Source organism: Garra rufa, chromosome 19, assembly GCF_049309525.1.
Source record: "Garra rufa chromosome 19, GarRuf1.0, whole genome shotgun sequence".
NCBI classification, from domain to species: Eukaryota; Metazoa; Chordata; class Actinopteri; order Cypriniformes; family Cyprinidae; genus Garra; species Garra rufa.
Window position 1 is genome coordinate 30,154,862 of NC_133379.1, and position 27,102 is coordinate 30,181,963.

Genomic DNA, 27,102 nt, shown 5'->3' on the forward strand with positions numbered 1-27,102 from the left:
GGGACAGGAAATCTTAGCCTTAGGATTACATGAAGTAAAAACCTTCTGTCGTCATTTACTTACTAAAATTTCTCCTTTTTTGGAACAGTTTGATTCATAAATGAATCATTTAGACTTTTTTTAACCTGAATCAACCAATTTTAAAACAAATTTCAAATATGAGACGCAGTCAGTTGAAATAGAGAACTGAATCCATCTGATTCTGTAAAGAATCATTCCAGTTTGTAAGCCAGATCAACTAATTCATTGAAAAGATCTGACTTAGTGAGTTGAATTCAAGTCAAGTGAGCTTTATAGTCATTCTGCTCTATGTGGAAACATTCAAAGAAAATGTCGTACCTTAAAGGATTGACCAATGCATTGAAAAGATCAAACTCAGTGAAATGATTTTGAAAACCGAATAAGTCTGATTCATTAAAAATAATAATTTAAAGCATTTTTCTGAACAGAATTTACCAATGCAACAACAAACTATGTGAACAGATTTTAAAACCAAGTGTTACTCATGAAAGAATCTTTCAAAGCAGTTTTGTGAACTGGATAAACTGATTCATTTAAAATATCTGACTCAGTGAGTTTAATTCAAGAACTAAGTCAGACTAACTCATGAAAGAATCGTTCAGAACACTTTTGTGACCTGGATCAACCAGTTCATTAAAAATATCAGACTCGGTTAGTTAAATTAAAAAACTGAATCAGTCTAACCTAAGAAAGAATCATTCAGAGCTGTTTTGCAAAATGGATCAACTGCTTCATTGAAAATATCTGACTCAGTGAGTTGACTTAAAGAACCAAATCAGTCTAACTCATGAAAGAATGATTTAGAACACTTTTGTGACCTGGATCAACCACTTCATTGAAAATATCTGACTAGTGTGTTAAATTCAAGTACCAAATCAGTCTAACTCATCAAAGAATCATTCAGAACAGTTTTGTGAACTAGATCAACTGATTCATTGAAAATATATCTGGACTCATTGAGTTGAATTCAAGAACTGAATCTGTCTGATTAATAAAATAATCTTTTAGAAAACGTTTGCGACCTGGATCAACCAGTTCATTGAAAATATCTGACTTCTTGAGTTGGCTTAAAGGAACACTCCATTTTTTTTGGAAATAGGCTCATTCTCCAACTCCCCCCCGAGTTAATAAGTTGAGTTTTACCGTTTTGAAATCCATTCAGCCCTTCTCCTGTTCTGGCGATATCACTTTTAGCATAGCTTAGCATAGATCATTGAATCCTATTAGACCAATAGCATCACATTCAAAAATGACCAACGAGTTTCGATATTTGTCCTATTTAAAACTTGACTCTTCTGTAGTTATATCGTGTACTAAGACCGGTGGAAATGCAAAGCTTCAATTTTCTAGGCCGATAAGATTAGGAACTACACTCCCATTCCGGCGTAATAGTCAAGGAAGTTTGCTGCCGTAATATGGCCGAAGCAGGAGCAGTAATACCACGCAGCACATGTGCAAATGCTAAACTAGTTGGGAACTCATTTCTGATAATACTCCGTCTGCTTCGGCCATATTACGGCAGCAAACTTCCTTGACTATTACGCCGGAATGGGAGTGTAGTTCCTAATCTTATCAGCCTAGAAACTCGCAGCTTTGCATTTCCACCGGTCTTAGTACACAATATAACTACAGAAGAGTCAAGTTTTAAATACAACAAATATTGAAACTCGTTGGTCATTTTTGAACGCGATGCTATTGGTCTAATAGGATTCAATGATCTATGCTATACTATGCTAAAAGTGATATCGCCAGAACAGGAGAACGGCTGAATGGATTTCAAAACGGTAAAACTCAACTTATTAACTCGGGGGGAGTTGGAGAATGAGCCTATTTCCAAAAAAAGTGGAGTGTTCCTTTAAAGAGTCAAACCAGTCTAACTTATGAAAGAATCATTCAGAACAGTTTTGTGATCTGGATCATCTGATTCATTGAAAATATCTGACTCAGTGAGTTGAATTCAAGAGCTAAATCAGTCTCAGTCTTAATAATTCTTAATGAAAGAATCATTCAGAGTAGTTTTGCGAACAGGATCAGCCAATTCATTTAAAAACAGTTGAACACAGTGAAAAACTCAGTAAAAAACTGATTCAGTCTGATACATGAATCTTTCAAAGCTGTTTTGGTACCTGGATCAACCAGTTCATAGAAAAGATTGGACTTAGTTTTATTTTTGACTAACCAAATCAGTCTGATTCATGAACAAAATCATCTGATTCTTCTGATTCTTTGTAGAGATCCAACTCAAAAGAATGATTTGTTCATAAATCTCATAAACATGTCATTTTTATTTTTGCCTGAACTGTTCCTTTTCTTGAAGTGCATCTTGGAATTTGTCTCCTTCTCATAGGTTTCTCTAAAATCTCCTGAAGCTGTGGTCACATTACCCATCTACATTGGGAACATCGCCGTAAACTTGACTCCTTCCATTCCTCACCCTATCGCTCAAGGTGCTCCAATGCCTGCCATGCCAAGACTCAGCTCTGCGGCCGTAGTCCCAAGTGCACCTCCTGTAGAAGACGACCTGGAGGGAGAGCTGGGTGCTGGAGGAGTAGACAGTGAGGAGATCCCCACCAAGAGTCATTCTCAGCAAGACCCGTCCGGCGTGCCTCTCTCCATGTCTCCCAGTGCATTCCCTCAAGCGTCTGGTCCAGTCGTACCGCAGCCTGCCCAATCCTCAGACGGCTCTGCTCCTTTGTTCTGTTTGTCTACAGGGGCCACAATACCTTTCTTTACTGATAGTAATGCAACGCCAGTGCCCACTTCCTGTCCTCTCATCCTGCCCCCTGAATACAGCACCTGGGAATACCCACATGGTCAGTGATTTAATTGAGAATTAGTACTCTGTACAGGGTCATGTCTAGGGTTCTCCAAAAAATCTTGATGTAAATTATATCTCTTACTGAAATATGTAGTAGAAAACCCAATAAAATTTGCATTATTCACAAATACCACATAGTTATATACATATTTTGGACTATGGGGGGAAGTCATTATCCTGATTACATTAAATGGTTTAACTTTTTGAGCTACTGGTGCTATCTATTGCTATCTGTCACAACAAAACTTGTAAAATAAAATACTGATACAGTTAACAAAAACTAATGTCATATCATCGAAATTCCTCACTAGGAGTCTAAAAGCCCCGGGTATCGAGTGAAATCCGCGCTGAGAAACTCCTTAAGTGGCTGCGGCGTCATGAGAAGCGACGGCATGTTTACATCCTGCCAGGATGGCATCTTGCGTTTCTTGTCTCTGCTGTTTGTAAGCTCTTTCAGTAGCTGTTGTCTACTGAAAGCCTCAAAGGCATCAGGGCTAAAGTGGAATATTTTTGCCATCTTCCCATTCTTATCTTCTCTTCTTATTGCTAGGGAAGCATTGAAGACAATTGTTTGTCTTGTTGCCCTTTGACTGAACATTACAACTAAAATACGCACAATGTGGCATTGTATTGTATTGTATTGTATTTTCCAAGTTGGTTATTCCGAGTTGTGTTGAGGTGAAAATAGCAACAGGTAGCTCACCAAGTACAACCATTTTTTAAGTAATTAAAATAATGGTTTTCTATGACAGCGTTTTAGTAAAATGTTAAAAAAGAAAAAATATATAAATAAATATACGACATTAAAGTCGTAATATTTAGAGAATAAATTCTAAATTATGAGAATAAAGTTAAAATATTTTGAGAATAAAGTCGAAATTACAAGAATAAAGTCAAAAGATTTTTAAAAAGTCAAAATTACGAGAATAAAGTCAAAATATTTAGAGAATAATGTCAAAATATTTTCGAGAATAAAATCGAAATTGCAAGAATAAAGTCAAATTATTTTGAGAATAAAGTCTAAATATTTCGAGAATAAAGTCGAAATTACAATAAAGTCGAAATATTTCGAGAATAAAGTCGAAATTACAGTAAAGTCGAAATATTACGAGAATAAAGTCAAATTATTCCGAGAATAAAGTCGAAATATTTTGTCAATAAGGTCGAAATTACGAGAATAAAGTCGAAATATTTCGACAATAAAGTTGAAATTACAATAAAGTCAGATTATTTCGAGAATAAAGTCGAAAATTACAAGAATAAAGTTTAAATATTTCGAGAATAAAGTCAAAATTACGAGAATAAAGTCGAAATTGTGAGAATAAAGTTTAAATATTTTGAGAATAAAGTCAGAATATTTCGAGAATAAAGTCGAAATTATGACAAAGTCAAAATGTTTTGAAAATAAAGTCTACAAGAATTAATTTGTAATTTGCAAATTAGAATTAGTTTTATAGCAAAATACAAACAATAAAAACAAAAATAAACAAAGAAACAAATAAACAAATCGCTATCATAATTTTCTACTACATATTTCAGTAAGAGACATAATTTACGCCATATTAAGCCAAGCAAGTCTTAAAACCAGTGGTTCTCTTTAAATACAACTACAAGATCTAAGATTAATACAACAAACTAGAAAATTTGACATTTATCTGTCTGTCTGTCTGTCTGTATTTCTATTGTTTGTTCTATTGTTCAGATATGGTTTGCTTGAGAGCCATTTATGCTTATTGCACTCTCTCTTAAAATGTAATCAAGCATAAATGTCAACATCATCATTACAGTAAAACTGAACTGAAACAAGTTGTTGTAATCCAATCGGAGATGTTACTTCTGGTTGGAGGCTTCTGGTAATAATTACTTTATATATGGGGATACATTTCAACTAAGGTTAATGTTACAGCTCTCAAATACTTAAGAGCATGCAACAAGCTGTAACTTGTCGCCATGTCTAGAGTAAGCACAAATGAAATGATCTAAACTATTTGACTCTGACCCAAAGGATCATGTAGTAGCATATCTAATCCACTAGTCAGTAGAACCCTAACCTCAGTAGCAGCAAATATGAATCTTGTATTTTTATGAAAGAGGTTTGCCATTTAGATACGACCCTGGCTGTCACAAAATGTATATAACAGATTATGTACTCAAATTAAAGGAATATTTCATCCAGAAATGAAAATTCTGTCATGAATTATTCACCCTCATGTCATTCCAAAATCATCCTCACAACACAAATTAAGATATTTTTGATAGAATCCAATAGATCTTTATGACCCTTAGTCAGTATTTTGTGGTTTCTTTGCACATAAAAAGTATTCTCGTAGCTTCATAAATTTACGGTTAAACCACTGATGCCACATGGACTATTTTGTCGATGTTCTTGGTCAGAAAGCTAATGGATTTCATCAATAAATATCTTAATTTGTGTTCTGAAGGTCTTAGAACAACAAGATGGTGAGCAATGACAGACGTTTTTGGGTGAGCTATCTCTTTAAATGCAAATATATTTAAATTTCTTTGTTTATCATTTTCTAATTTTCAGAGCCGCCTCCCACTTATGAGGAAAGCTGCAGTAGCAACAACTCCAGCTTCAACAGCAGCATGAGGTAGACCCATTCGGGGCCTCGCATCTTCTTCATACCATTCATCTGGTGCCCCCTGGTGGACGGTACAGACATTGCTGCCAGGTCATAACCCTGGCTCTTGTTCTCCATAAACCAAATCTGTTTCAAACATATAATTTTTAGTTAATCCCCTCAGATTATTGGAGAAAACAACCCTGAAACTGTACAGGGAGAATGTTTCAGTGCCTAAGAAGATGTAGCACTCTTGAGCAAGCCCAAGATGAGACAAACTCAGAGCTCTTGTGAAACGAATACCAGCATCTGTAACGTTTTAAAGCGAAAGTTACACGAGAAGACTTTTTCATTCAACCAAGGCTGGCCTTATACAACGCTCATCACAAAACAAGCTCCCTAAATTTTGAATTCTATCTCGTTGTGACGATCCATTATGAGTTAGAAGGCACTCCATGCTTACGCCAGCAGGAATGGCTTTTGGCGAATACACTGGGCCACAGAGAAAGTTACTCTGGAAAGAACAAGTTTTATTTATTGGTCATGATTGATGGAAGTTTTCATTAGACTTTTTTAAATCCATCTCATCACCAAATGGACACTGTGTGGATACAGCTTCGGAATACCAATGTAGTCAATCATCTTGGGCACATACGTCATTATCACTTGGCCAAACGGTAGCCTGTGTTCCTTGAATGCTTAAGGGAACAACATACTGTATTACATATCATTTTTAAATGAAAACTGCTTTTCACAGGCTGTCAAGAGATTTTCGAATGATACTTCGGACTCCAGACTCTGTATTTTTGTTACCTTATTTTACACAAAGCAACATAATCAGTTTGTTCTTTTCTGGGGTTCGTCACTTCACCCTGGAGTTGTTATTTTTAAAGTATTTCAAAGAACTGTCATTCTTAGTCTGATTTCTTTTTAATGTTTTCCCTCCAGATCAGTGCTGGTAATATGTTAGATGTCGGAAATTTCTGATATGCTAAACATGTCTTTGTGACTTGTTTGGTCTTATGCATTGATATTTCTCATCCCAGCCCACAGCGATTGGAGATTTACGATGGATTTTCCGGCGAGGCCTTAGGCTGTACTTGGATTGTTGCGTACAGTCCTTTAATATGGTAAACAGTTTTTCTGAAACACTTGTTCAGGCCCTTGAACTGTTGCAGAAATTGAAAAATTGAAGCACAAAAGGCACTTTTATATGTGTGTATCTGTATATGAGTGTGTGTCTGTGTTTGAGAATGCTTTCTCAGTTCCTTCTCCAAAATCTAAATGATTAATTTCCATTTTTCGTTCAGTGTTGCGAGTTTAGTACTTGATTTAGTCAGGAAAGGAAGTCCATCTACTTTAACAGTCAAAAGTTTTTGAACAGTAGGATTTTTAATGTTTTTAAAGGAAGTCTCTTCTGCTCACTAAGCCTGCATTTATTTGATTCAAAGTACAGCAAAAACAGTACAATTTTAAAATATTTTTACTATTTAAAATAACAATTTTCTATTTGAATATATTTTAAAATGTAATTTATTTCTGTGATTTCAAAGCAATTTTTGCATCATAACTCCATTGACATGATCCTTCAGAAATCATTCTAATATTCTGATTTGCTGCTCAAAAACATTTATTATTATTATGTTAAAAACAGCTGAGTAGAATTTTCAGGTTTCTTTGATGAATCGAAAGTTCAGAAAAACAGAGAAATCTTTTGTAACATTATATTATAATATCTTTATCATCACTTTTGATCAGTTCAAAGCATCCTTGCTAAATAGAAGTATTAATTTCTGAAAAAAATAAACTAAAATAAAAAGCTTTGAATGGTATTGCGTATAATGTTACGAAAGCTTTTTATTTCAGATAAATGCTGACCTTTGGATCTTTCTAATCATGAAAATTGAAAATATAGCTTTGATTACAGAAATAAATTACTTTTTAAAATATATTCAAATAGAAAACAGTTATTTTAAATAGTAAAAATATTTCAGAATTTAACTGTTTTTGCTGTACTTTGAATCAAATAAATTCAAGCATGGTGAGCAGAAGAGACTACTTGAAAAAAAGAAACATTAAAAATCTTTTTGTGACTGGTAGCGTATATCATGTATGATTTTGTATGAAGCAAATTTAGAAGACATGTTTTAAGTACTAAATTATGTGATTATTCTCTGTTTTTACTCTGTCCCTAAGTGTTTGTTTAAAATGTATGTACTGATTATATGTACCATTTACAGTGCTGACAGAAGAAATCATGTGGGTCATTCAGTATGTAAAAAAATAGTGAAAAACTGATGCATTTATGTGCCAATATGTACATTTCTTCAAAAAGAATTAACAAAAATCCAGTAGCTTTATTTTATTGTCATTATGAAGACTTATTTTCTGGCTGGTGTGTATTTTGATTTGAAAACAAACAAAAAATATAGGCATAAAAGTTCTCTGTCTATATATTTTTGATTTTGTTGGACATAAAAGGGATTTATTGGGCCTGGGTTATGTGTTCGCCCCGTTTGTATCATATTCCCCCCTTTAAGATAACTCAGAAAAACACTGTACACTTTTTTTTTCAATCATCTTAGTTTTTTGTCAGTAGGGGAAATTAGGGTAAATTGACAGTCTGATTGTGATTAATTGATTGATTGCGGAAATTATATAAAAAAAAACTGATATTTGTAGCATGAAATGGATCAATGCAACTATAAACAGTTAAACATTATATAACATATGTTTAAAATCTTTCAAAAATATACTTCTGAATCATCTTATTGAACTGCAGAAGGTACAGATTTTATAGAACGGCCCATTTATATTCATATCAAGAGTTTTTGACTTTGCTGATTGTATACCAGCAGGCCACTGTGACTTCTAACAGTGCAGCTAAACTTAAATTCAGATGCTTCACTGTGAGCAGCACTGGTAACATCTCAGCCACTGCATATTTGAACATTTGAACAATAAAACGAACATCCAAATTGACATTTATTATTGTTTGTCATCCAAATCCAGTACAGAAAACCCCGACTTAAACAGCTGTCTCTATTTTTAATCACATTTTGCCTTAAGTGAATCTGATGCATCCCTAGTCCCATTGTAATCGTAAAAAAGACATTGCATCGCTTTACTATTCTCTGCATTTGCCCTCGAGCCTCTTTGGCTTTCTGTTGGTGGCAGAAAGAGTCATGAGGGATAGTAGATAGTTAGTTTAGCACAGGAGGAAAAAGAAATGATTGCATTGTGCAAAATGCTGACATTGCAGTATGGACCAACACTTATTCGTTGTTTATTTACATGTGCTATGTTCTGTCTTTTCCTTTTCACCAAAGGTTCAACAGCTTTATCAAGTTTCCTTTCATCATTGTGTGGTACTTTGCTTTCCCTGGATTTTCCAGCAGGTTTTGAAATAAAGTAGCACGATTGTGGGTCAGTGTTCTGTGTAAAGATGTGACAGAATGAAACTTGTACAGCAGATAAAAACATTAAATTCTCATTTTTCCCCTCCAAGATGTGCATTTGAATTTCTCATTTTAATATTACTCATGCGTATTTACTCAATAACAAGTGATGGAAATGCATGAAAGTATTTATTTGTTCATTTATTATTCAAGCGCATAGTGCTGAAACCCTATTGTAATTATTAGAATGGCCAAGGATCAGCAATCTCCACATAAAACTGATCGGGCAGACCAAACCGAAAGTTGTAGAGACTTGAAACTTGGAGGGATGGTAGTACTCACACCGTCTACAACCTCACCAAGGCTTGCTCCAATCAGGCTAACGGGGGGTGCTACAGCGATCAAAAGTGCGAAATCGCTCATAACTTCTAAACCGTTTGTCGCAGACTTGAGTGTCTTGAGTCCTTGGCTCATGTCCAACAAAACACACTTTTCGGGCATTTAAAAAAAAAACTTTTGTGAACTAGTCCTAGGTTTTTCGCCTAATCAGAACCAAACCAGTGCAGGAAGATTCTCTGGAGAGTGAATATCAATAATTATCCAAAAAAAGTTCAACTTTCGACTTTTCGCAAAGGGACGCCAAAATGTTAGAAAACGGAAGGGCTGCCTTTACTAAAATGGCTATAACTTTGGAACGGAATGAGATATCTTCACCAAACTTACAACACATATGTAAGAGCTATAGGTGAGATTACATGAAAAAAAAAGTTGCAGAGCTTGTCCACTTGGTGGTGCTATAAGAGGGAAAAAATCATAAAAGCGGCTGTAACAATCATTTGGTCTTGGTCTTGGCCCAATGCACCATAAGTGCCTATAAGGACATTTGCATATCTCAAAAAACATGGCTACCATTGGCCGATGAAATTTGAGCACCTATTAGATAAAGTTAATGGAGGGCAATTGGAACGAAACTTGGTGGGCCTGTTTGCCTCACAGTCCTATAGGTCTGTGAGAAATTTGAACAAAATTAGCCACTGGGGGGGCGATATCACATTTTTAAACTATTGTAAATTGCACAGTTTTTCACACACACACACACACACACACACACACACACACACACACACACACACGTTGGGTTTACATGTTTTATGGGGACATTCCATAGGCGTAATGGTTTTTATACTGTACAAACCGTACTTTCTATCGCCCTACACCTAAACCTAGCCCTCACAGGAGATTGTGCACACTTTTACTTCCTCAAAAAAACTCATTGTGCATGATTTATAAGCCTGTTTCTTCATGGGGACCTGAGAAATGTCCCCACAAGGTCAAAATCTACTGGTATTCCTATCCTTGTGGGGACATTTGGTCCCCACAACGTGATGAATACCAGGTGCACACACACACACACACACACACACACACACACACCTAGTCCTAGGTTTTTCACTGCAGTAAAAAAAACACTGCAGTACAATTCTTTGGACTGTCTAGGTCAATAATTATCAAAAAATGTTGAAATGTACCCTTTGGGAAGCTATAACAGGGTCGTTTAGAAAGTTGGCCGGTCTAAATATACCCGAAAGCCTATAAAGCCTAAATGAAAACTCAAAACTTCATAAAACCTGCTGAGCACATGCCAAGCATGCAAAGATTTAAGGAGATCAGGTCACAATTGGCGCTATAGCAGTTAAAAAAGGATTCAGAAACACAGAATTTCTATGGTAAATTATCTGGATTTACCAAACATGTTTTTTTTTTTCTTAAATCAATGATTTAGGTGGTTATAGGCTTGCTGAATATTATGCAATGTTTTTTTCATATGTGTTTAAATGCCGTAAAGCACTGAACCCCGGTAATCGCTGCTTGCAGCTATATTCAGTTTAATGTGAAATCAGAATTTACTTTCTTAAAGGAATAGTTCACCTAAAAATTTGCTCGAAATTACTCATAATTTAGCCAAAAGAAATGGTTAAAGAAAGCAAGTTTTAAAAAAAAAAAAGTCTTGATGAATTTGTTTATTAAAAACAGTTTTTCACTTCAAACTGTATTAATTGATTGAAAGAAGTGGTATGAATTACTTGCGGATTATCGTGATGCTTTTGTCAGCTGTTTGGACTCTTATTCTGACGGCACCCATTCCCATCCATTGGTGAGCAAGCAATGTAATCCTACATTTTTCTAAATCTGTTCTAGTAAACAAACTCATCTATATCTTGGGTGGTTTGAGGGTGAGTACATTATCTGCAAATTTTCCTTTTGGGTGAACTTTTCCTTTAATATGTTGATGGATAATTGATTAAAAAAGAGAGAAATGTTCCCTAATTTATAAATAAAAATCACATTAGTAAGGGTTATGAAGCAATTTGTTGTATCACATTGTGTCATTCTGTAGTCCTAAATAAACGAACATAATTCAGATGGCTATTGATTGCCTGTTTTTTAGTGATTCTCACTCAGACAGTTTTCTGGATGGCAACAGAAGGAAATAGGGGGTAAAAGATCAAGGCGACCAGCTACACCTCCAGCACTGCCTGCTGCCTCTTTCCTGTTGCCATAGAAACTGATCCCAATCCATCATTATCACAGTGCCACATAAGGACATGGACATTGGTGTGTAGTCGGACTCGGCATGGATGGTAGACACTCCGAAAGCCTGAGAAAGGGAAGATGCAGTGATGAAACCAGAAAGAAATGTGTATGGAAAATGTTAATGGGTGGTCAGAAATAATTTACTTCCCTGCTAAAGTAAATGCCGGCACTGGTTTTGTGGTCTGGTTGGTCTGTTGGCTGTTGTCAGAGGGGGTTTAGGAAGTTTTCAGCTCGACCAAGCTGGGAGACCAGCTTAAACTTGACTCGTTTTAAAATGGCTTGATTAGAAATAGATGTGGTACAAAAAAATTATGTTCAAAGCTCTCTATTGTGAGCAAAGGTTAGCACTGTCCGATTCGAGAACTAATCAATCATTGAATCGAATCTTTTCAATGAATCATTTGATCTATTTGACAAAACTGGTGTGAATAATTTGTTTACGAATTGACTCGCTGACCTGAAAACCTTCTCTTTCGGACAAGTGAACCGATTATTTGACTGAGGAGGAAAAAAATAATCTAAAACAGAAGTTTTTTAAAAGAAACTTACTGGCAATATGAGTTTAATAGACATAGGCCTTTTATATTTTCAGCCAAGAGATGTAATGAACGTCATATTCTAACAGTGAACACTGCTAAAAAAAAAACAATAACTATCACAGAAAATGTAATAGTTTCCACTACCATTCAGTACCACTACCATCCACCATAACTTTTAACCAATAAAACCATTTAAATGTTTTTCTGTAGCGTATTTTGCGACATATTCCATTGGGATTTAGTGGTTTTAACAATCCACCAAAAGAAGGCGACCAAAAACCAGAAACCGGTTTTTAAGATTTACAAATAGAGCCAGGGGTACATTAAATAAATAAATTTATAAAACAAACAGCTAAATAAATAAATAAATCACTTTTTTTTTCTTTTCTTTTTTTTTTACAGATTTCTGTTTTATTTTTTAAGATTTACAAATACAGCCAGGGGTACATTAAATAAATAAATACCACAAAAAGTAAAAAAAAAATACTAATAATAAAAAAAGATTTTACAGCTTTCTGATTTTATTTTTTTAAGATTTACAAATAGAGCCAGGGGGTACATTAAATAAATGAATAAATAAAACAAAAAGCTAAATAAATATATAAATCAATTTTTTTTTTTTTTTTTTTTTTTTACAGATTTCTGTTTTATTTTTTATTTTGTAAGATTTACAAATACAGCCAGGGGTACATTAAATAAATAAATACCACAAAAGTCTAAAAAAAATAATAATAATAAAAAAAGATTTTGCAGCTTTCTGATTTAATTTTTTTAAGATTTACAAATAGAGCCAGGGGGTACATTAAATAAATAAATAAATAAAACAAAAAGCTAAATAAATATATAAATCAAAAAAAAATTTTTTTAACAGATTTCTGTTTTATTTTTTAAAGATTTACAAATAGAGCCAGGGGGTACATTAAATAAATACATAAATAAAACAAAAAGCTAAATAAATATATAAATTCTTTTTTATTTTCTACAGATTTCTGTTTTATTTTTTATTTTGTAAGATTTACAAATACAGCCAGGGGTACATTAAATAAGTAAATAAATAAATAAATACCACAAAGGTCTAAAAAAACAAAAAGATTTTACAGCTTTCTGATTTTATTTTTTAAAGATCTACAAAAACAGCCAGGAGGTAGCCTAAATTATATAAATAAATAAATAAATAAATAAATAAATAAACAAACACAACAAATACATTTTTAAAATCTAAAAAGATTTTACAGCTTTCTGATTCGATGAATCAATGAATTTCTGAATCTCTTAACACAACTTTGACCAAAACCAAGCCAAATGCGCACAACTCCAAAAAAAAAAAAAAGCTTGTTGGTGCATGTAGATGGCGTAATTACTTAACGGCTTAAAAAAATCACGATTCCGCGTATTTGAACATGTTCTTTGAAATCGTTCAAAAGAACCGATTCTCAGAAATGAGTCGAACTTCACAACTCCACATAGCTGAAAGAAACTGAATCAGTGACGTAAGCATAAGGGGGCGGGGTCTCGGGGTGAGGAGCCATGGCTTCAATGAAAACTGAGGTAAGAGCAGAGCAACGATTATACATTGTAACTTTGTTTATCCGTGTAAACATGCGGTTTTGATCAGTTTGACTGTATGACTGATTGACAGACCGTTTGAGGCATATTGAGCAGGTGGTTGTAGGTTTGAGCGGCTATCCTAGTCAGGTCCCGCCACGGCTCTTTCAAAGAGCCCGCCTGACGGTCTGTTTCAGGATGAAAACTCGGTGCTTTTGTGCGAGCGAGTGTGCGTAAAGCTTTGTGAAGGGAAATAATGGGGCGGCCTCCCCTTTTGCAGTGCTGCTGCTGTTGCCTGGAAACCTGAATACAGTTCCCCTGTGCTCTTTGTGTACGGCAAGGTGATTGTTGTTATGCTGGTTCCAGGGCACTATCCGGCTTCAGATGCTGCTATGTTGCTATTGTAAATACAGCGGTAGTGCATTATTGTTATATTATTGTACCATCCACAGACGCTTCCCTTCATACCTCAGCCAAGCACACAGCGGCCTTTTCCTTGTGTTTGGGAATATTTCAGGAATATCAGTAGTTTGTAGCGTCTTCATGCAGGAAGCTGTAGCTAAGAGCTACTTTGTGCTAAAGCACTTGTCAACATTAGTGTTGTGTGGTTAAATTGAAGCTATATTGGTTGCATGTTAAAGGATTTTAAATACGCGAGTGGTCTTTGGAGAACTATTATGTCCCTAGTTAAAATTCCCAAGGGAATCCTTTTGGAATTTCTGTAATAATTTTGACATCTTACAGACTCTAATGTAAATTTTCTTCAAGGTTCAAACGTAAAATATAAAGAATTAGTTCCAAATTATGATTGAAATTACAATTAAAGTCCTATATAGGATTTTTTTTGACAGGGGCCATTCTGTTAGCACTGTTTTAGTTGTTTTTTTTTTTTTTTGCATTATTTAGATATTTAATATATTACATAATTGAATGAAAAACAGTTTTTTTACCGTCAGCCATGTCTGTGTGGTGTTTAGGTGCTCACTATATGGAATACTATGAGGAAATCAATCACATTACCATGTTTATCCACTGAAGAGAACTTGCACTTGTTCACCGACAGGGGGAGCCCTGTGATTGTGTCTTTTCAAGTGTCTCTTGTAGGAAGGACGGTATGAGGAAAGAAGAACGTGAAGGTGCATGACAGTGTGGGGCTGTAATACAAGCTGTTGTTTGAGAAATGTTCTGCACTTGGTCCAGTTGAGAGTTTCTCCTTGCAGTGTTCTTATGTTGAATATTTTTAATTAAGAGAACCCAAAAGATGAGGCCATGGTTTAGTTTGGAATTGTATTTGTGTTATTTGAATGTTCACTGCAAATGCATTCGTGACTGCATTCAGTGATTGACTCAAGCTGACTTTGTTGTTTCTAAACGTTGTTTATGTCTTGTGCAACTGATCTTAATGGGTGACTTTGGTATAAAGTCAAGGAAGTTGGGCTTGGTAAAGAATTTTCAGAGGAAAAAAAACTTGTTTGGCTAGGCTGAAACCTAATGAGAAGGGCTGGCAATCTTTAGACACCTAACAGTTAAAGGGATAGACCCGAAAGTGAAATCTCCGTCGTCATGTTTTGTCCATAAAATGTCAAGTCAAAAAGTCATTTGGGTATAATGTTGTTTGGCCCTTAACATTCTTCTAAATGTCATCTTCTGATGTCAACACAACACAAAGTCATACAGGTTTGGAACAACATGATGCTGATATAACTTTTTGGGGGAATTAGGACTTTCAGAACAAAAATTACAATTAAGTAATCCACCCCCTTGTCATCTAAGATGTTCATGCCTTTCTTTCAAGCCCTAAAGAAATTATTTTTTGAGGAAAACATTTCAGGATTTTTCTCCATAGACTTCTATGGTGCCCACGAGTTTGAAAGTCCAAAATGCAGTTTAAATTCAGCTTCAAAGGACTCTACTTCAAATTTGTCCTACATCGCTGCAGATGTTTACAAAAAAAGATTTTTTTGAAATTCCCTAACTGTCTTGAACAGGAGTATGCATGTGCATCGCAGAGCTAGACAAGACAAGCATTTGTGGTTAAAAAGAGTATAAATTGTAAATTAAAAATAAATAAATAATTTAGAGCCCTTTGAAGCTGCATTTAAATGGCATTTTAGAAGTTCAAACTTGCGGGCACCATAGAAGTACACTATATGGAGAAAATTCTTGAAATGTTTTCCTCAAAAAACATGATTTCTTTACGACTGAAGAAAGAAAGACATGAAGGGGGTGAGTAAATTATGAAGTAAATTTTTGTTCTAAGAGGAAGTAAACTAATCCTAATCCTTTAAGGTAGTTGCAATGTTCTGTAAATTGTGTAATTTTAAAATCTATTAAGTCATAGAATTATTCCCCCCCAAAAATGTGGTGATGTGATCTAACTAGCTAAGAAAGACATGATGAAAATATATATTTTAATAAGATTAATAGTCATAGTAACATGCAAAATATGTCTAAATTTAAATTTTATTACATAATTTTACATAACTTTATTTGCCTCTTGCGCGTCGTTCTCTTTTGTGTCTTCTTGCGCTTGAACAGACAAATATACACACATTACGTCAAATATAGGGCTGGGAAAATAAATCGATGCATTGCAAATCGAGAAATGATTCTGCCAATGATTCTGAGATTTTTCAAATGAATTGTAATTCTCTCTTGAATCAATTTTGAGCTTAGTTTTTAACAGCAGATGGCACTGCATGCTTTAGAAACAGACGTACTCTGCTTGTTTCCAAATCTTTACACACACACTTGAACCTAAAATAATCATTCATAAAATTCAATAAAAGGTTGAAGCGAATTACAAGGGTGTTTACACTGGGCTGTGTTTACATTAATCTTGTGTCATAACAGCATTCTGAGTCAAGGTGAAATTACATGACTCAGCCAAACGCACAAACACTCTTCAGCACTCTTCTTTATGAGCATTCGAGTGTGCGGACATTACATGGCAAACACCTGTCGTTATAGGGCTGGAAAAATATGTCAATGGATCGCAAATTGAGAAATGATTCAGCATTGATTGTAAAAATTTTCTGAATGCATCATAATTCTTTCTCAAGTTAATTCTGAGCTTAGTTTTAAACACCAGATGGCACTGCATGCTTTAGAAACAGTTGTACTCTACTTGCTTCCAAATCTTTACACACACTTGAACCTAAAATAATCATTCATAAAATTCGATAAAAGGTTAAATCGAATTACAAGGGTGTTGACAGTGGGCTGTGTTTACATTAATCTCGCGTCATAAAAGCATTCTGAGCCGAGGTGAAATTAAATGACTCAGCCGAACGCGCACGCGCTCTTCAGCACTCTTCATAATGAACATTTGAGTTTGTGGTTAAAAACTAGATTAGAGCTCCTTCTGCTGTTAAAAACTAAGCTCAGAATCGATTCTAGAGAGAATCGCGATGCTTTCGGGCGATCTCAGATTTCATCGATTTATCATTGCAGCCCTAGTCGGAAATGTCTTAAGTGAACGTAAACAGTTAAGAACACAACCGGATGCATAATAATACAGCGAATCTGTGCATTAGGTCTGCAGCCTTCTGGCGCAAAATTGAAATATTGCATAAAACATTTGCGAAAAAAGCAGATTCCATCCAACAATTCAAAGAGAACAAAATTGTCACTTCCTGATTAACTGGCACTAAATATCACTAAGAAAAGTAGGAGAAGCCACTGAATATAATTATTTTCATATATAATAAATTACTCGCGCCTCAGAGAAAGCAGATGAAACACAATGTAATCATTGTTTTCGGAGGTGGATGCCTGCTTTTTGGGAATGGGAGCATGTTCCCAGGTGTAATAAATTCTGGGAGGCAATCAAGCAGAAATACTTTGAAAATCTTTGCTCAGACATTTCAGAATGACACATATAGTATGTAAACATAAACTTTTCTTAACATGTATTCTCAATAATTTTTATCACAGAATTTGATGCTTTGATTAATTTATGTGAATGCATTGAAAAATCTTTTGCAAAATTGACTAGTTGGACGCTGGCCTTAGGCAACCATTTATTGCAGCAAAATGCAAAACCGCAGCTCTAGTTAGATCAGGCCATCCTTCCAAATTAGCAATCAAAAAAAGAAGGGCAGTTTTCAGAGGAAGTTACAAAGAGGGTTTAAATGGGACAGTTTCTCCATGATTAAATTTCTTCAGCCACTTCTTGAGAAAGCTAATGTTCCCTCATGTCTAGATGGATAGAGGCCTTGCTGCAGTTTTATTGATGGATTGAGACTGAAGTTGAACTCTTTGGCATTAATGGAATGTGCTATGTAAGTGTTTTTGGTGCAGACTAGTAAGTTTGATTCCCAGTTATCTTGTTGTGGTGAAGAACCACCCATGTGGCAACCACAATCTGTGTTTTTTGGATTTGACGTTTAGCGGTGGATAAATCTAAAACAAGAGGTATAATAATGACAGCAGCTCATTAAAATAATTGTGAGTCCGTTTAGTGTGTGTAGGAGCTTACTGATCATAGCCACAGCCACAAGATCCCGCCCAACCAACTGCCAGCGGTGATATCAAACGTGCAGTCTGAGTCAACAGGGCCATTAACTTAACAGGAAGTTACTGGGGCTGTTAACTTTAAGGTTGAGAGACATGGCCTCGCACACCAACCATCTCATTTTTTTGGACTCTTTAAATTAAACAGCTAAGTCAAATTTAATAGAGATTTTTAATAGAGAATTTTTGAGATAATTGCAATCACTGGGCCATCATTGATGGCCAAACTTGTTTCTGTATTGTGGCACATGAGTTTATTGTAGTATTAATAGAGAAATAATTAAATATATATATTGTAGATGTTTTTCTTGTAGTTGTCTTCAAATCACATAAAAATTCGCCTCTTTGAATTTTTACATGTTAATAAAGAAAAAAATTATACTGTAGAACCTGCACAAATATGTGAAAAAAATATATAATAGTATCTGCGGCACTAGTGTCACAAAACAGAACGTTTCAAACTTTATGAATGATTATTTTGGGTTCAAGTGGTGTGGCTAGGTTCAATGGCTGTTTTTAAAGCACTAAAAATCTAAAGCAGTGCCATCTGCGGTTGAAAACTAAGCTCAGAATTGATTCAAGTGAGAATTGCGATGCATTCAGAAAGTCGCAGAATCGATCCATGAATCTAGTGTTTAATGTTTCTAGAATTTTTTTTAGAAATGATTTAATTTATTTTTAATAATCAATAAGGATGTCTAATCAATTGGATTTCAAAACTTATTAAATGTGACCTAATGAAACTTAATTCCATTATTGAATGAATTGATTTAAAATTAAATAAAAAATAAATGCATTTATTTTCGCAAAGAAAAGTACTGCACCACAGAGATTTAAATTTAATCATGGGTGCAAAATGTATATATTAAATTTATATTTTAATAAACTGTATTTGTATTATTATTTTGAGCAGTACAAGCTACTGTATGACAGTAATATATTTCTGTCATAATTTCTTCAAGTTAAACCAAGATGTTTTATTTTGATGGTTTGAAGTAAAGAACTTAGAGCCTCTTTGTGTATCTGAATTTTTTTTTTTTTTCAAATAAAATGGCAAAATGCATTTAAATAGAAGTAGTTCAAGTTTATTTTCTCTGCGAAAATGACTAAAAACACTGTATTATACATGCCAGGCCAGTAGTTGGCGACGTAAAGAAACTTGCACATGCCTATGGACTGATCTCGTCAAATGCATGCAACTTCACCGTTTTCGCAAATATAGAAAGAAAAACGAAATATTGCAACAAATATTTTTCCAGTATTGTGTAGCCTAAGTCTGGGACATATCTGTATGTAATGTGGATGAAGCTTTTATGAATCTTTGTCAGTTAGCTTGCAAATGAAAATCCGCTGCAGAATTGGCTAGTGAGACTCTGGCCTTTAGGCAACCATTTATTGCAACACAATGCAAAAGCAAAACGACAGTGTCTGCGCACTGCCCACTATTCTATTGGTGTCGACAATGGAATGATTTTTTACACTTCATTTTATAGTTTCATACTCTTTGGGCTGAATGGAATTAATTTGTGTTTTTTAAAAGTTTTGCATACAAAACAATCCCCATTCACACGGGGTGGTGAAAACAGCTAAAAACACTGTTTTACGCATGAAAGGCCAGTAGATGGCGATGTCACTTTGTAAAGAAACTCACACATGCCTATAGATTGATCACGTAATACGCTTTCAGCGACATCACCATTTTCGCAAATACACATTTTATATGGAGTCGAGTGGAGTATCGTTTTCAAAAACTTGCACTTTGAAACCTGTTTTCAAAAGCTTGTGTTTTCGGTAGAGATCGACCGATATATCGATTTACCGATATTTAAGCATTTTACCATAATCTGTTATTGGTTTTGTAATATCGGGTTCACCGATAAACGCCGCCATCTTGTGGGTGTTTTGAGAATTACTCGCATGATCGCCATTGCAGCACGGCGTCTGAGAGGAAACAACAACTGCGTGCACAGGTAAAGTATACTTGCTTTGCTATATTTAGTAAACTTTAACATAACAGCTATTAATGCACAAATTAGATGTGTTACATAAATGACTGATACATAGTTTATGTATCAGCTTGGCTCTAAGAAATAAAGACGAACTCACAGAGTCACGCAAGATAATCCGTCAAATCCTGTCACAATAAAGACGTAACTTTGCCTGAATTAAATAATATACAGCCATGAATAAGCACATGTTGTAAATAAAAGCGCTGAATTTAATTCTCTCTCTGTTGTCTACACGCTCATTATTAAAGTGCGTTCACACCGGACGCGAATGAAGCGGCAAGCGCGAGTGATTTACATGTTAAGTCAATGCAAAGACACGAATAGCCATCCTGCGGCGCGAAACGCGCGAATAGCGTGGCGCGCATTGAGCGTTTCAAGCGATTGCCGCGCCATTCGCGCGAGTTCAAAAATCTGAACTTTGGCGAAAATTCGCGCCGCGTTAACCAATCAGGAGCTTGCTCTAGTAGTGACGGATGCAGAAATCCGAGACAACAATGGCGGACAAAATCACCGTTGCTGTCTGTGGTTCCTCGGAGCTGTACGATACATCTTTGGACTTTTGTAGAAACAGGAATAAAAGGGATCTTGCTAGGAATAAAGTGAGTGAAGAGGTCGGACAATCTGGTTAGTTTTAAAAAACGCTCTTTACTCAATTTGACCTACATATACATACATATTGAGACTACAAGCAAGCTAAAGCTGGCAAATTGAGCTCATTCACTTATTTTACAACTACTTTCCCGCTGACGAGTGGCAGAAGCCCCTCCCTTGACGCGAATTCGCGTCTGTTGAGAAGAAAATGTCACGCGCGAATGACGCGAGTAAACTCAAATGTTCAAGCGTTCAACTATGCGCGAATAGCGCCCGGTGTGAACGCACCATTAGTCTCGTGAAGTCGGAGTCACGAATGCTAAAATAAACCGTCATGTCCTGTTCCAATAACTTGCCTGAATTAAATACAGCCACTAATGAGCGTCTATATGCTCATCATTCGTCTCGTGAAGTCGCTTCCATTTTGCTGTTCACTCACCGGGTTGATGCTTATGAAATGCTCCAGCACAGCCACCGCATATAACTTTTAACAAGATTCACTAAAACACCCCGAATTATATGAACATTTACTATATAACCATCATTCCGCTAATAAACATCTTCTAAATAAATATGATTGTTATAAATAAAACGGTTTGTTCAGTTCAGTGGTGCATCATTGTGTCAAAAGCAGAAGTATAATAGTAAATAAATATTGGTTATGAATATCGGTTATCGGGCACATAAACATGCAAATAATTGGTATCGGTATCGGTAATAAAAAAAAAAAAATCAATATCGGTCGATCACTAGTTTTCGGTCCCCAAAATGCTGTTGCTGTGTAAATGAAAAGCCAAAATACGTAACAAATTTTACATTTTTGGTAGAAAACAGTGCTGTTTATGTTATACAGTAAATTTTAATAACTGGATTCCATTATTTTGTCCACGTTTTCAATATTGACAATCAAAGGGCCCTACTACTCTAGCTTAATTTTTTTTGGTCATGATGGGAGATCCATGATATTGGATATTTGCCGATATCCGATATGCAGATTATTTTCCACATCATTTTGGCTGATAGCCAATGCCGATACCGATATATTTCTTTCTGTTTGAAAACAATACCAAGCTTCTCCTGTGCAGAGAATATAAAAAACAACGCTCTCTAAAAAAATCGGGCTTTTCATATCTGGCTCATGCCTATATTTACATTTTAAGCCATTATCTGCCTATTCCGATAATGTTCTGAAAACATTGTGCGTCCCTAGTCATGATGAAGGGCATTCACACTGCCGACATTTTTACTTGTTGTAGCTTATCTACATTAGCTGGGTTTCCACTAGGGCTGTGCAATATATCGAACGATATTGTGAGGCGCGTTTAGTCAATGAAGCCGGTGCTTTGATTAGTAGTAAATCTCCATCACGTGCGTTCCGCTCGCCATAATATCGAATGCGATATTAAGCTCGATATGGCGTAGCTTGTCAGAGATTTACGTCTCTGTGTATCAATTGCCGCTCCAGCGGAACCTGAGCGGAACGCACGTGATGGAGATTTACTACTAATCAAAGCACCGGCTTCATTGACTAAACGCGCCTCACAATATCGTTCGATATATTGCACAGCCCTAGTTTCCACCCAAATGTGGAGCAAATCTTTGCAAAAAATAAATAAGAAAAAATGTGAATACGGTGCATTTCCATCAAGTGCGAATGACGGTGGTTTTGATAACCTAGTAACCAACAGTAAATAAAAATGGAAAGACACCAGCAGAAACAGTCAATTAGTTACATGGGTTTAATGTATCTTTTCCAGATAGTGTGTATTTTAATGATCTCTGATTTCTCTCAATTCCTCTCCATTCCTCTTGACATTCAAATTCAAAGCAGCTGGATATTTTTTGCAAAAAAATGTTAAGCTATGTGAAACCTATTTTAGTGATTCAGCCAATTTTCTTTAGCATTTAAAAAAAAAACTTCTTGTTTCAGTTTAGCTCAAGGATGCGTTTTGCTTTAATCCGAACCACATGGCTTGGCCTTTTGTCTTTTTTAACTCAGGAAACAAAGTTTGATGTTTAATAATTCATGTTTATATCTAAATGCACGGGGGATTGACACTTCAAAACCCAATGAAACATTGACAAATATGCGCATTCAAAAATATGCTGTTCATGTATTGCTTTCATTCTAGTCAGAAACCTTCGAAATATCACGATGGTATCAGATTGAGCAACAGTAACAGCGTTAAACACACCAAAGAGCCCAATGATTGTAGCTAGAGCCCGTTCCATGAAATGGCTGCAGTGTTGTTTTTTTTCTGCTCTTCCTTCTTCGTGAAGAACAGTAGAGCTCCATCTGAGCATGCTCAGTGTGGGCCATGTGAGAGCTTTTTACAGAGAGCTGGTCATGTGACCTGTGCTCAGGGACGGTGCATGTGTGGGAAGATAGCTAGTCGTTTGGAGAGTGTAAATTTGTTTCCTCCTCCCCCATGAATGAAGACCACTGCTTAAGGCAGGTACAGCCATGTTGCTAGAGGGTTTGACCTCTGATGAAGCAGGATTATTTCTATCTTCATTTTTGCTTTTGTGGTCAAAGGAACAAGTATTTCCAGATAGCTGCTCCCAACTGGCTTGCTGTAGTTTTTTTGACAGAATTGGACTCGGCACTCCGAAATCGACTTTTTTTCAGCTTGGAAATGAGTTTTTCTTCTGATTTTTGGATATTCATTTGTCATCTTTTTGGTGAAGTGATTAAGCTCATGTTCCAGGGATTCGAAGAGCAGCCCTGCTTGAAGTTGGAGATATCTTAGTTCTACAAGACTTGGTCCTTCGCTCATCCCAAATCTGACCTCCGAACGCTTTCCTTGGAAGGATTTTTTGGGGTGTAGCTGTACCCCAAAACCATATTTAATTGGCCCGCCATGCCTCTTCGTCAACTTCAACATTTTTGAAAGAACAACCACAAATTTCCAAATCCATTTAAAGGAAAAAAAGAGGAGATTTTTTTTTCCAAAGCTCATTCAAGTCCTCAACTGCAGCCTTTCAAATCCTAGCACTTGTTTCTGTTGAGCTTTAGACATGAATGTTATTGCCATTATTAGATGGTTTACTACAACGTTTCTGCAATTGTGTTCAATGCCAGAAAAAAAGAACTTGCAAATGGGATAAACTTGAGCAACCAAGCATATCGAGACGATTATGCGGGCAATCCTTGATGCTTTTCCTGATACCCGAGTGCTGACATCGGCCGCCTATAATCAGCAGTGCAAAACATAGACTGCTGCTCCTCTTGCTGGCAATGAGCTTGGTTTCACTGGCTGGTCCTGTTGTAGATTCCTTTGAGGTGAATACTAGGATCCCTCTGCATTTGTAAGAAGCTTGTTTGCATGCCTGGAGCCATCTGGATTTATAGTCTCAAAACACAACTCTGCATCTGTGTGTTTACATGTTATATTGCTATTTCCTTTGTAATAGATTCAGGAGAGATGCAAAGAACGGATAGGCCATCCAAACAAGTCGTGAATAGCCACACTCTCGCTCTCTTTTCTTTTTGTTCGCAACTCTCCCTCCTTCCCTCTCATTGTTTTCCATTACTGCTTCAGAGAACCAGGAAATCATAGATCTTAGCTGTTTCCCACCTGGAAGATATGGAACTACATTATTGTGCGCTGAAAAAAGATCTTGAGGGCCCTCAATGTGATTCTGGGGAATCGGTTTCTCAGTGGTGTTAGGTGAATACAAAATGGCTGAGTGAAACTCCTAGTATGCTATGCAGGGTTCGCTTGTGAAGTCCTTTTCTGTGGTGTTGTCAGTAGTGCAGTTTTCTGGCAGAATGACAATTAAGAGACTTTTCTGCCCCTGCCAAGGGTTGCAAGACGAGGCCTTGGCCTGTATTGAGAAATGATTCTTGCAAAATCAAAAGGAATTTTATACTTGAGATCCTTTTCATTGCTGCAAATGTTTAGCTATCATGCAGAGCATTCGTAGTCCCAATAGTAAATGTATTAATAACCCTATATTGCATCTCTCTTGGATGGGGAAAGGCATTAGGACTGTGAAAGAATTTAGAGCAGTGGAATACTCAGATTTTGTTATCAATATCAGTACTGGTTAGAATGAGAGCACCAGATTTCTTTCAGAGAGCAATCTACGGGCTACAGAGCGGTGTTATATGAACCGATTATGCTTATGCTTTGTATTGCTCTGATAATATGGAGATGATAAATATTTCTGAAGGATCATGTGACACTGAAGACTGGAGTAATGGCTGCTGAAAATCCTTGAAAGGAATAAATTACATTTTAAAATAGAGTAACATAGAAAGCTGTTTTTACAGTAGTTTTAATCAAATAAATGCAGACTTGGGGAGCTTTGGAGACTTCTTGCAAAAAATAAAATATTACTGACCGCAAACTTTTAAATAATAGTGTATTTAACATTTAACAAAAAGTTTGGGTGGGACAAATCAAAGGGATTTTCACCTTTAAAAAAATTAATAAAATTAAATAGTTAATAGGCTTTAGTGTTGTAGCTGTCAATCACAATTTCCTAATTGATATCACATCTAGGTGGTTTAAGGCGCAGGACATTCTCATTGCACAGCGTATGATTGAACAAAAAACTGTTTAGTGCAGAATGAGTCATTTAATAATTGTTGGTTTGTTTTCCTTGTAACGACTGTATGATTGTAAATGCACATATTTACTAAAAATTAAAACAAAAATCTTATAACATGGGCTTAGAACCTATTTTTTTATTTCAGTGGAAAATTTAAATTACATTTAGAGTGAAATGCAATAACCACAATAAATAGTTTTGTCCTGAGCTAGTCTGTTTCCTCATGATTACTAAATATTCAGTTGAAATATACCGGATTCTACTGTTGAAACTGTATCTGTGAAATCTGCTATCCCTTAAGTATCATTTGATGGTTTTACCTTCATGGATACAGAGAAACTGAATCCGATTCGTGAAAACTATATCCAATCTTCATTGTTTTTCATTAGCCTGTTCTAGCATCAGCATGTTGATTTCTGCATTTGACTAAACACAAATGTATCAGACAACTTTGATAGTACTAAAACTATGTTTTTGCCACTGGCTTCTCTGGTCCTTGTGTCTCTCGTGACATCCGTGTCCTACTAAGGGACAGAAGAGATAAAGACCTCTTGAGAGACGATAGATAACACAGTCTTTCTCCTGGTTCCTGTGGTAGACAGCAGAGCTTCATGTTTCTATAGCTTCCCCAATACCTTTCCTGCTCCTTTCCAGCAATGAAATGGCTGCCTGAAATCGTTGTTGCCCTGCTCTCAGGAGTAAAAAAAAATTGAAATTTGAACTGACTGAGCATGCTCAGTGTGAGCTTCAGCTAGCTCGACCGACAGAGGGAGCCTGTAGGTCACATGATCAACAAGCCGGTTGAATGCTTGCATGCGGGAGGAGAAAAGAAAAGAGGAGCAGTCAGCTCGAAGCTCTTTCTCCCTCAACGGAGGCCATCGTTGTGAAAGCAGGTATGAAACCAATGGAGGAGCACCTTCGCTGATTCAGTGCTTGGGTTCTTCATCATGCTGCTTCTGAATGTTCATCATTTGAGACTCGTCATTGATTCCTTGTGTTTTGTCATCACTTACTCATCTCACCATTCACTTTCAGTCCATTGATGTTCAGAAGAGAGAAATATGGCATCCAGTCTCTCTCTGTAGCTCTCAGCCAGTGCTGTAGTCAACGGCCCTCTCAGCTGAAACAAGACCACGCAGTGTCAGAATCCGTTTGAGCTTGAAGCCTTCAACAGTGGCTTTTCCTTCCTTCACAGAGGTCTGAGTCAACGTTTGAAGTCTTGAGAAAAATCCTGGGGATTAATAGCGTCTGTGGTCAGATGGTTGCTTCTTCTGTTGGCAGGAATCTTTAGAGAAATATAAAGCAAGGGAAGAGGAGCCGTTTCTGAATACTAGGCAGCAAGCAAGTGGTGGTTCGTTTTTATATGCTCACATCTCATTTTAAATCATCTCTTTTGATGTCCTGGACCTTTCTTTACTTAGTGTTTGCTTGTTCTGCCTGTTTTGACATTCTTATTGATCTGGATCTAAAGAATTTTAGATGCCTTTAAAGAGTGAAAACCAAGCAAGCGTCCCAAAACATTCTGCACGCTGTTTTTCGTGTCACTCACGCAAATAAAATCGTCACATAATGCTTTCCTCTATTTTCTGATGTCAAAATGGATGTGCCAATAAGTTCTTCTCTGATTGGTTTGCATGACAACATGTTTTGTGAATTTTCAGCTTGTGTGTACAAAAGTCGCGTTGCCTAATTTTTGTCATTCATGTCGGCCGCCACGAATTTGCGTCTTTTCACGCCTTTGCATCTACTAGCATGAATAATTAAATTCGCTTTTGGTGTGTTATTTATTTATTTTTAATCGTTCTTGTGCTTTGTAATCTTTAATCAAAAATTGACCACACAACGTCATTGATGGCGCATTGCACTGGTTCAACAATGTGAACAATCTTAGATGGATAAAATGAAGTCTGCTTTTTCCTCATTTAACCCTTA

General features: G+C 36.0%; 2 protein-coding genes across 8 annotated transcripts in view; both read left to right on the forward strand.

The window, feature by feature from the left end:
* Positions 1-8,928, forward strand: part of arrdc1b (arrestin domain containing 1b) — a 46,575-nt gene extending 37,647 nt beyond the window's left edge. The window contains exons 7-8 of the mRNA XM_073824937.1: positions 2,369-2,834; positions 5,388-8,928. Coding sequence (XP_073681038.1) covers positions 2,369-2,834; positions 5,388-5,455 — 534 coding nt within the window. The 3' untranslated portion in view covers positions 5,456-8,928. The remainder of the gene's footprint in view (positions 1-2,368; positions 2,835-5,387) is intronic.
* Positions 8,929-13,453: 4,525 nt separating this feature from the next.
* ehmt1b (euchromatic histone-lysine N-methyltransferase 1b) overlaps positions 13,454-27,102 on the forward strand; it is a 36,004-nt gene continuing 22,355 nt past the window's right edge. For 6 of the 7 annotated variants that reach the window (XM_073824176.1, XM_073824183.1, XM_073824177.1 and 3 more), the window contains exon 1: positions 13,454-13,501. In XM_073824176.1, the coding sequence (XP_073680277.1) occupies positions 13,481-13,501 (21 nt within the window). In that variant the 5' untranslated portion in view covers positions 13,454-13,480. Of the gene's footprint in view, positions 13,502-25,950; positions 26,064-27,102 lie in introns of those variants that run through there. The other variant, XM_073824182.1, reaches the window with a different exon arrangement.